This window comes from Amphibalanus amphitrite, unplaced genomic scaffold (genome assembly GCF_019059575.1).
Source record: "Amphibalanus amphitrite isolate SeventyFive unplaced genomic scaffold, NRLGWU_Aamphi_draft 000076F_arrow, whole genome shotgun sequence".
Lineage (NCBI taxonomy): Eukaryota > Metazoa > Arthropoda > Thecostraca > Balanomorpha > Balanidae > Amphibalanus > Amphibalanus amphitrite.
Genome location: NW_024881572.1, coordinates 837093 through 848080, shown reverse-complemented (window position 1 = coordinate 848080; position 10988 = coordinate 837093). Strand labels below are relative to the sequence as shown.

At 53.6% G+C, this 10988-nt stretch overlaps 1 protein-coding gene across 1 annotated transcript; it reads right to left on the bottom strand.

Moving 5' to 3' along the window:
* Window positions 1–533: 533 nt before the first annotated feature.
* LOC122379354 lies at window positions 534–10719 on the bottom strand. The gene is made up of 7 exons (XM_043361488.1): window positions 10255–10719; window positions 9533–9721; window positions 9180–9299; window positions 8568–8797; window positions 7634–7819; window positions 7173–7346; window positions 534–2916 (listed from the first exon to the last, which is right to left on the bottom strand). The coding sequence occupies exons 2-7, from the start codon at window positions 9660–9662 to the stop codon at window positions 2023–2025; spliced, it is 1734 nt and encodes a 577-aa protein (XP_043217423.1). The 5' UTR covers window positions 9663–9721; window positions 10255–10719; the 3' UTR covers window positions 534–2022.
* Between the last annotated feature and the right edge of the window lie 269 nt (window positions 10720–10988).

Here is a 10988-nt window from a genome sequence, read left to right as displayed (position 1 = left end):
TCCGTGACCGATGGTCGAGGCGGCAGGGGCGGAAGACGGCCGGCACTCAGGCAGGGCCAGTTCCCCCACAGCAGCCGACAGCCGTCGGACGTCGGTGGCCTCCTTGGACGCGCGCCTGCAGCCGCTCGCTCGCCGAGATCGCGAGTCGAGTGGGCGGCTGTGCGTCAGATACGAGTGGTCAGTCGCGGGCACGCGCCATCCACGCGGACTCTGTACCGTGACGCCGCGGAGATCTGGGCTGACGGCTCGGTGCCGGCGGTAGGCCGCAGCTCGGCCGGTGGACCGCGCACAGTCCGAGCGCTGAACTCACGGGCACAGCGTGAACTATGGACCCAGCCATCGCCAGCATACCGCCGTAACGCACTCTGACTCGTCACCGCGCGCCGACCGAACTGCAGTGAGCCCAACCCGCCGCCGAGGACAGCAGACACGTTCTGGCTGCTGCCCGTTGATCGTGTCGTTCCCTCAGACATCGGTGGTATCGCCGGCCGGTCACTAACCGCCTCAGCTGCGCACAAGGTCGAAACGCAATGAGTCTTACTAACAGCATTTATTCAGCCCAGTGACGCATCCATTGACTATTATACTTATTGCAAATGCAGCCACAGAGATGAACGTCTATAAAGTGCAGGTAATGCTGGACTGGATATACGGCATTCCGCAACCCAAATCAAACCGATTTTGCATATTTTAGACACATTTATATGGCATACATTTAGTTCACGGCAGCTACAAGTTTGGCACTTTTCCCGGAGCACTTCCCAAGGATGTCGCCATCGGGTCGTGTGCCGTTGGTTTTGAACCGCCGGGAGCATTTGGCACAAAGACAAAGTCAATCATAGGGACACGGCGAGCCACAAAGTCTACCATACCGACACAGCAAGTCACACAGAAACATACAGACACAACCAAAGATTTCGACGCAGCACACATGAGAGCAGAGTGCTGGTGCAGCAGGGGCCAGAAAGCAGCACGGACGAACGGGCTGACGGACCGAAGGACGAATGGACGGACGGACGGACGGACGGACGGATAGACGGAGCAACAGCCGACATCGGTCGCTCATACACTTCATGAGCGAATAAACGGCGGAATGCAGTACACAGCACACTTCCTCTGCCAGGTGCGAATACAACTGGACGGTGGAGGGCTCTCTCCCTCCTCCAGCCCCCAGTCCGCACCAGCAGGTGAGTATCATGTGTATCACAACAGCAGAGTAGCCACAGCGCGTCTCGCAGACGAAGAATAATGAGCGGTGAGCACCTCTGACGCAGTCCAGCGCCGGCTGAGGGCTGGTGATCACGCTGGAGGCTCGATGGTCCCACACATGGTTAGTTGACGTCACAAATGGCTAAATACTTTTATGCTAGGCATTCACTACAACTGATTGGGCGCGGAGCGGCCCCCGCCTCGACAAATATCGACTCGGTCACTTAAGTGTAATATCATTGCGAGTTCACACACCGTCTAAAAATTCGATTATGTGAGCTGCTAAGAAATTAATTATATTATTTGCCGTATGCCACCGACGGAGTATGCGTTTTCACAGCCCAAAATGGAAAGAATTAGGCATAAAATCGCACCAGAACATCGTCTCCGTGAATGTTAGTCAAGCCACTTAAATCAAGTCTCCCTCGGCCGGGGAGAGCTAAGTGAGAGCGTTTACAGCAATACATATGTTAGCGTCTTCATTAACAGTTATGCACTACGCAATTATTAACATACCGCAGGGGAAGCGGTGTAAGCTGTAAGTGGTGTTCGCCAGTAGCGAGTCACCGACCACCACTCGCCCCAATACGAGCGGCTGAGTCCTCGTCTGTCGCGATGGACGCCCCTCTCAGCCCGGCAGCGTCGCAGCTATGGCACTATTCCTCCGGTCGGCCTACCGGCGCAGGGGCGGGAGCTGAACCAACTCTTGAGTTCCGCCGGCAGACCCAGCTTCACGCTGGATCAGCGCTGACTGTATCTCCGCCGGACGCTACACGGGACAGCGCTGACTGTACTTGCACTCTCCGCCGGACGCTACACGTCCGTGACTTTACACGGCGTGGTCGGCAGCGCTGTGCTCAGCTCCTGCGGTTCAGCCTTCTGTGGCGTCGTCGGCAGCAAGGTTCTCAGCTCCTGTGGTTCAGCGTTTCGTGATGTCGGCAGCAAGGTTCTCAGCTCCGCCTTCTGTGGGGTCAGTAGCGGTGTGCCCAGCTCCTGCGGTTCATTCTTGGGGACCGAAGGCAGCGCTGTGATCAGTTCGTGTAGCTCAGGCTTCTGAGTCCGAGCGCCCACCTCCTGCTGTTCAGCCTCCTCAAGTTCCGGTGTCCGCCTGGCGGGTGCCAGGAACTGCAGATGTTCGTCCGATGAGTCAGAATCTGTTCTGGAGTGGGGGCGAGCTGACTGGATCTCGGCGTCCCGGGCCCTGGAGGGTGTGTGGCACAGACCTGTCTTAGATGGTGTTCTTGAGGGTGTTTTCGGTGAGGTTTGATATAATGCCACACCAGACGGTGTTCTTGAGGGTGTATTCCGTGAGGTCTGTGATAAAGCTACACCAGAGTGTGACCTTGAGGGTGCCTTGGGCGACATATGACATAGGCCCACCCCGGACGCCGACCTCGAGGGCGCCTTTGGTGAGATCTGACACAGACCCACCCCGGACGGCGACCCCGAGGGCGGCCGGGGTGAGTTCTGGAACAGGGCCAGTCCGGCGAGCACCTTGAAGGGCAGCTGGCTGAGGTCGGCGCCGGAGTTGGTCCGGGACGGCGTCTGGCAGAGGGCCACGCCGGACGGCGAGCGGGACGGCGCGCGCGACGAGTTCTGAGAGGACGCCAGCCGCGCCCCGGACGGCGTGCGCGACGGCGGCCGAGACGAGGAGCGCTTGCCGAACGCGATGGTTCCCAGGGTCAGCGGCAGGTGGACGTCCCAGATCTGCAGGCACCGAGCGAGCTGATGTCATCAGACTACAGCAGCGGACGGCAGAGGTCAGCAAACTGCAACAGCAGCTGGGAGTGGTCATCAAACTACAACAGCAGCTGGGAGTGGTCATCAAACTACAACAGCGACCGGGAGTGGTCGCTCATCTCATCTCATCTCATCTCATCTGTATTTCACATATGTGCAACATATATAGGCATGATGAACGTCCTGGGATTGGTGCACAGCCCAAATGTCTGGGCTATGTCTAGGCACCTCTCCCGGTCAGCCGAACCAAGCCACCGCCGACAACAGCGCCGCCCCGCACGACCCTACCCGACAAAAAGCGCAGTTCCAGCGGCCGCCGCCAGGGAGCCCGCGAGATGCCGCCCCGCCAAAACCGAGCAATCGCTGATTAGAGTCGCCCTGTTTCTATTAAGAAAGACTGGAAGGAGGCAGCGACAGCTGCCTGTTGGCTTTCCGTTAGAAATGAGCCTGTTAAAAGTACGTCTACTTTCGTAGAATCGGTCATATTTATAAACTCAGGAAACACTGTGACTACGTTTTGAATAAGTTTAATTCTGGAGGTGGCGAATATTTGGCAAAACAAGATGAAATGCCTTGACCCCTCATTTTTATAGCCACATCTGCACTGAGGAGACTGTGTCAGTCCAATCCTGAAGAGGTGAGCATTGAGTTCGGATGTTTTTAGTCTCAGCCTTGTATTTAGCTTATTACCCAATTTGGTACCAAGAAAATAGTAATGAGGAGGTTTTTGAACACCGTAGTGTTTGGTGACTGCCTTCCCAAAGGACTTAAGGTTAGGCTGATTTTGTGTCTCAGCACTGAGCGAATTCCATTTGGATATGGAGTCAGGGAAAAAGGAATTCCGGAATGATGACAGGCGGCAGTGATGTGTTGTGATGTTGTCTGCGTTTCGCAACACTCTTCGTGTGTCCTGGTTGCGTGTGGAGAGTGCGATGTGATTGAGAAATTGTGGCGTGGCGATGTGTTCGCTGTTAATCTTGTAGAATTCTGAGAGTTTGTGTACTGTACGTCTTGTTTTCAACGTTTCCCACCCAACGTCGCGCAGCAGGTCGTTCGTCGGCGACCTTCTATGAGCACATGTCACAAGTCTGGCGATTTTGAGCTGCACTCGCTCTAGTCGCATAGCGTCAGTCACAGTAATATTCGAGTCATACACCACATCGCAATAATCGAATATAGGTCGCAAATAAATGTTGTAAATCAAGTTCAGAGTGTTTCGCGGAAGATAGTCAGCTACGGCATAGAGTGGACCAAGTGACTTATTAATTTTACAAATTACATCATTGATATGCTTATGGAAGCGTAAATCTGTTGAAAAAATAACTCCCAGGTGCTTATGGCTTTCCTGTATTGATACAGGTTCCCCGTCAAATAACAGTTTAGGAGGCTGACTTGGTAATTTATTAGAAAACGTCTGCTGCACGGTCTTTTGCGCGTTAAAGGTAATCCCCCACGTTCTACCGAATTGTACAATTGCGTCTAGATCTGTTTGGAGCTGCACCTTTGCTTCTTGCGAGCTGTGTCTGTGTGCTAGGAAAATTGCGGTGTCATCCGCAAATAAAAGCGTAGGACTGGTGGTGACTGCCTCAATGTCGTTCAGATACATTAAGGCAAGCAAAGGCCCCAACACGGACCCTTGTGGGCAGCCCGCTGTAATTTTCTGCGGCGCTGAAATTTCGTTTCCGACAGCGACACTTTGCTTCCTGTCCGCAAGGTACGATCCTAGCCATTCAAGGGCCTTCCCTGTAACTCCAAAAAAATGTTCACATTTAAAAAGCAGCCCTTTGTGTGGTATGCGATCAAAGTATTTGGCTACATCAAGATATATGATTGTAAAAGCACGATTACTATTCAATGCTTCATACAGTTTATGGGTTAGATAGACCAACTGCAGCTGGGTGCTGTGCGTCGGACGGTAGCCACTCTGCGTTTCTGATAAAAGCCTGTTGTCGGTAAGATGCTGGTAAATACGCTTAAAAACAAGGCGCTCGAAAATTTTTGATAGACAGGGCAACAAACTGATAGGCCTGTAATTGGTTGGGTGAGATGCAGAACCCTTTCTTTTAAAAATAGCTGTAACTCTGGCCTCCTTCCAGCTAGAAGGAAATCTTCCCTCCGACAATGACTTGTTAAAAAGGGCGGCAAGAGGTTCATAAATTAAAATAGCTACTAACTTAATTATCTTGTTGGGTAGATTATCGGGTCCACAAGATTTGTTAACATTTAACGAATTAAGCGCGTTCAGAACTTCCTGCTCGGTAACCAAGATGTCGCCCAATTCGGGAATAACTGACTCAGGGGGAGGAGGGAGCTCCGCTGGTCTTTCTGAAGTTGATTGCTTGGCAAAATGGGGATTTAGTACGTCCGCCTTTTCTTTGTCTCCTGTAGCTAGTTCACCATCGGGTTTTACGAGCGGTGGTATCTGAGATGTTTTGCGTTTTCCAATCATTTGTTTCAGAATCGCGTGATATCTGCGCGGATTTTGTTTTTCGGCTACTAATCTTTGCGACTGTTGAATTAAATACGACTTTTTGAGCCGTTTGTTAAGATCTGAGGTAGCATTCCTCTGCTGTCGCCATCTCTCCCAATCACTCGGCGAATCAGTGCGTTTGGCTATCCGAAATAACCTTTCTCGTTTCCGAATGAAACGTTTTAGTGTTGGTGTCATCCAAGATTTATCTGCATCCCTAACAGTAATTCGGCGCTTTTGAATCGCTTTAGAAGCTGCAGCTAGTATTGTTTCCGTAAAATCATTTGTTGCCCTGTCCAAGTCTTGATCTAAAATAACATCCCAGCTGACTCCAATGAGGAGATTAATGAGTAGCGCATGATCCATATTAGCATAGTCCCATACCACATGGGTGGTCCTCGTGTCAGCCTTTGTGGTTTCTATGTCAAGTGTAACGTAAACCGGCATGTGGTCAATGTTAGAGAAAGGTGACAAAGTGCCGCTCTGCATGACACTCTGAACGTCTGACACCGCAATTTGGTCTCTTAAATTGAAACAGTTGACAGATTTCCGTGTTGGCTCGCAAATAAGCTGATGCATGTCAACCTCGGCATATGTGTCGAACAGCAGGCGATCGAAGCTATTGATCCCGCTGTGCGTTACGCTACTGTTACTGAGGAAAATGTTACCACAATTTAAGTCACCCAACAGTACTATAGAAGACGCTCTGAAAGCCTGGGCCTTCAGCACATTTTCCTTTAATCTTTCTGAGAAGTCAAACTGTTGCTGCGCCGAGGGGTTGGGCGGAATGTAAATGCAGCACACAATTATTGATTTTTCACCTATTTTAACATTGGCCCAGATCCACTCTATATCGTTCGACTCGAAGTCGGTCAGTCTGTGCACTGCCAGGTTTGACCTGGTGTACAGTGCCACGCCCCCACCATGACGTGTTCGGTGTCGAGTTAGTGGCTCAGAGTAACCAGGGAGGTGGTACAGGCTCGGGTGGACGTTATTGTCGAGTTTTGTCTCTGTCAGGCAAATGATGTCAACATCGTTAATACGGGCAAAGTGAGAAAGCTCGTCAAGTCTGTCGCTTGCAGTGATGCTGTTGACATTGGCGTGGGAAATTTTCAGTTTTTTGTTGACTGGACCTGGGTTGGGTTCGACACCCCCAATAAGCAGAAGGTTTAGAAGGTTGTGCAAGAGCGTCAGAAGTCTCTTTCAACTACGATACTACGATACGGTCGCTCAACTACGATAGCGGCCGGCGGAGGTCATCGAACTACAGGAACGAGGCTGAGAGCACACACGGATTCACCTAGCTTAGACGTAAGCGAAACAGACATTTGTCCAACTAATAACTACATTTCAAACCTTAGACAGGCCACCTTATGAGGATCCCACCATTCCGAATCATCGGGAACCGATAGATGGCAGATCCACTTTCGGCACTAGATCGCCATGGACCCTGCCACAAGATAAGATGTTCTCAACAATATCATGAAACTAAGCCTAGCCAAGCCCCAACATTAACTAACGTTTGTCAACTTTGCCCATTACGCTTATGCTACCAGTACCCACGGTGGGTGCTATTTAGAACAATGCTGCCCTCTGCCCTGCCGGGCCTTTTCTCCGTGGCCGGCGGCGTGAGTCGGCAGTCCGCTGAGCCCGGGGCCGCCCACCCTGACGTGGTGTTGTGTGACGCTCACCTTGACGCAGTGTTATGTGACGTAGTGTTGATTGTGACCTTGATGTGAGTTGTGACGCCCACCTTGATGTAGTGTGACGCGGCGATGATGCGGCAGACGGCCGGATCGATACCGATGTCGTCTCGCGGCACGGTCAGCTGGAAATGGCGCCACTCGGAGGGATCCAGGCCGAGCCGCTTCTGAGTGAGCACCGGCTTATGGTGCTCCGTGCTGGAGCCGGCGCGGAACTCCTCGCACTGGCCGCAGTTACAGTCACACAGTCTTAGTCACACAGTCACCGAGACAGTTACACAGTTACAGACATAGTCAACAATAGTGACAACGTCAGTCACACTGCCAACTGCGACAATAGTGACAGTGACAAAGACAGACTCGACTGGAGTTACGGTGAGTCAGGCGAGCAGTTCGGTGTGCAGCATAGAAAGTGCACAAAACTACAGCTGGCACTGTAACAGAACCTCCCAGTATTACCTACATCTCCTAAGGAAGGACCACACGCAGCGTACTCGTTATGCTTGCTCACCCTCTTCAGTTTGACGAGTCCCTCGTTGCGCGCCAGGGCGCTGAGCACGTCGTCCGAGCCGTCTAGGTACACGTCGATGGTCTCTCCTGCCACGAAGCCCTGTCGCGGCAGCATGACGGTGAATTGTCCGGGGTCCTCGCGGCGCGAGGTGCTGCTCTTGGCCTTCCGCTCCACCACCAAACGACGCTGTCACAGATACGGAGAGCGTCAGTCCGCTGTCACAGATACCGGAGCGTCAGTCCGATCAGTCCACTGACAGATACTGGAGTGTCAGTCCGCTGTCAGAAACCGGAGCATCAGTCCAGACTGTCACAGATACGGAGAGCGTCAGTCCGCTGTCACAGATACCGGAGCGTCAGTCCACTCTACGATATGGATGCGTCAGTTCGCCAGTGTTCTAAAATTGGATATTGGTTGGGTGTGCCGATGAAGAAAAAAATCCTAGGATGAGAAAAAAGAAAGTAAATAACTGCAGTATTTTTGCAAAATGGTGTGATGCCAATTTTTATGCTAACTGATAAACCAGGATTTCATGTCAGGATCCTGACAGGGTGTGGAACAAAAGGATGTGGGTGCATCAACTGTCAAGTGACAAGTGAACTGGCTGTTGGGAATACATGAAACTCTTTTCAGAGATGAAGTAAAGTCGGTGATTCATATTTTAGGGATGAAAATATTTTCCCCATTAGGTGTGATTTGCCACCAAAAAGGCTGAAAAATGAAACACTGCAGTTCGCTGTCACAGACGGAAGGGGGCGTCAGTCCTCTGTCACACAGTTAGCTGTCAGATACGGGGAGTCAGCCAACTGTCCGTCATTCTGCTGACAGATGCGGGGAGTATCAGTCTATAACTGTCACAGTCGGCCGTCGGAGCTATGTCAGGAGCGTCAGTCCACTGTCAGATACGGGACCGTCCCTGGGAGGCGCGACTCACGGCGAGGTGCGGCAGCGCGTTCAGGTCTCGGCGCTGCAGCATGGTGATCTCCAGCTTGGTGGTGCCATTCCAGGCACTTCCCAGCGGGCCGGAGACGGCGCGCGCCACCATCTTGTAGGCCACCTCTCCGTGCTCGTACAGCCGCGAGTGCGGCAGGCCCGCCGGCAGCGTGAAGCTGAAGTTGAGCTGGTTCTCGCCAGGTGGTAGCGTGGCCACGGCGCCCTTCTTCACTGTGGATCACAGCGGGGTCAGGGAGAGGTCACAGCGGGGTCCGACAGCGGGGTTACGACTCACGGCACTCTTCCTTATTGTGGCTCACAACGGGCCAGAGCAGGGTCAGAGAGAGGTCACATCTGGTCACAGTGGAGCCAAACAGTTGCGGGGGAGTAAAAACTTGCGCTTTTAGCGTGGATAGCGCTTCAATCCCAATAAAATATGAACCTAGCATTGCTAGCGCTTCAATTAGGTGGTACTTGGGCGAATTTGAGCTTAGTTTTCAGCGGAAATCGGCAATCGGCATTGAATCCGGTACGATAGAAATCTTAATTCACGGGACGCTATCTCCGTCAGTGGCCTGTGGCAGACGTAGAAACTGCAGTCGCGGTAACTTACCTCGCAGCACGGGCAGTACCAGTTTGAGAAAGGTCTCCTTCTGGGCGTGTTTGGACGACCAGGTGCCGTTGTGGGTGGTCCAGTGGGTCCGCGCCTGGCCCTTCACCGTCAGCGTTACCTCTGTGAGTCGAGTCAGGGTGGGTTAGAGCCGGTAAGACCAGCCTGAGGTCAGAGCAGAACAAGTCAGCAGCGGCCACTGATCAGAGCAGATCAAAGGTCAGAACGGGTCAGAGCAGGTCAGGTCAAAGCGACACGAGGTCGCTGGATAGCCAGAGGTCACGGATCGTCAGCTGAGGTTCCAGGGTGATCGACACGAGCCTCCACTCATCGTTCGTTCATACAGTGACACTCACCTGTCAGTTTGCAGCCGGCGCTGCCCGTGATGGAGACCACCACCGCTCCGCGCACCGCGTCCCCGGGCATGAACGAGTCCGGGCCGCGGCCGCTCGGCTTCAGCACGATGGACGTCCCAGAGATCCCCATCGTCAGAGTCCGCTGTAGCTGTCCACTGCTGTCCACCGTTCGCGTCGCCGTCCGCTGGGCTGGCAACAACAACCGGCCGGGTTAGCGGCGTCCGATGGATTACCAATTGCAACAAATGCCCGTCCGATCGGAAAGGCAGCGCGATATTATCTCGCTCTGCAATTGGTGGAAGCTGTCCCTGGATATGGATTAGTTCGAGATCGCCGAGCGGTAAAAGTACTGGCAGTGGAAGATAGGATTAAGGACATCACTGGTAATGGCAGGGCAGAGCGGGTACAGATACTGATGACCGTACGGTACTTTTGGTGCGACACGGAGCCCTCGATGGAGGACCGAGAGGAACAGGTGCGGAATGGGTCCTGTGTCAAGACAATGTCAGGCCGGTCAATTTGAATCGATTCTCGAAAAGAACTATTCACAAATGTAGTCTCAAGGTTGTTTCCCGGCGGTTTACGGTAAGCCATTGAAGCTTCTATAACGCGTCACATATTTACACAATTACATTGATTAGACACCGAAATCTTCAGTATCACAACATGAAGCATTGGTGTAATGGGGACGCCGCATTCCTTAGTGATGCGGCCCAACTCACCTCTTCAGCTGACAGTCAACGGACGAATACCGGACGGATTCTGGGCGCCTGCTTTCCCTGACCTCCGCCTACTGGGGGAGCGGGCTTCGGTCTCACAGCACTGCAGTTAGCTGACATATGCACTGGACACTCAGCCGGCACCCCACTGGCCCCAAACACCACCTGATGGCCGGCGATACTAGCCCCGTCTGTCCCGCCGCCGGCCGGCTGGACGCCGTGTCTGCCGGCCCCGTGCCCTGCCGCCCGGTCCAGCCGGGTCCGCCGGGGTCCGCGGCCCGCCGGACCGGTCCCAGCAGTCCCTACTGCGCCTGCGCGGCCCGCCGACCGCGCCAGGTGAGACGGCGCCGGTCACAAGGTCAGGCAGAGTCGGCACGGTGGGCGGGCGGGCCGCTGGTGCCGCCCGGACGCTCCCCGGTACGTGGGTCGAACGACGCAGGTCGGGCCGTATCGTGTAACCGTGCGCGACCTAAGCTGTGAGGCCTGTGCCCTGTACACGGTCCACAGCGCAGGACAATTCAGCAAGGGTCGCTCCCATATACCCGTTCCACTCTCTCCATTTCTATAGATATATGTTCGACATATGTATTCTATATTCGTCTACTGCGCCGCACCAGCCGCCGTGGTCCCGCTGTTCGCCAGTGCAGTGCACGGTATTTACAATAGTTATTTCAGACCGCCGCCGGGCGAGGATCAGCCTTGCCACGGCCGTTACCGTGGGGAAAAAGGAACTCGCG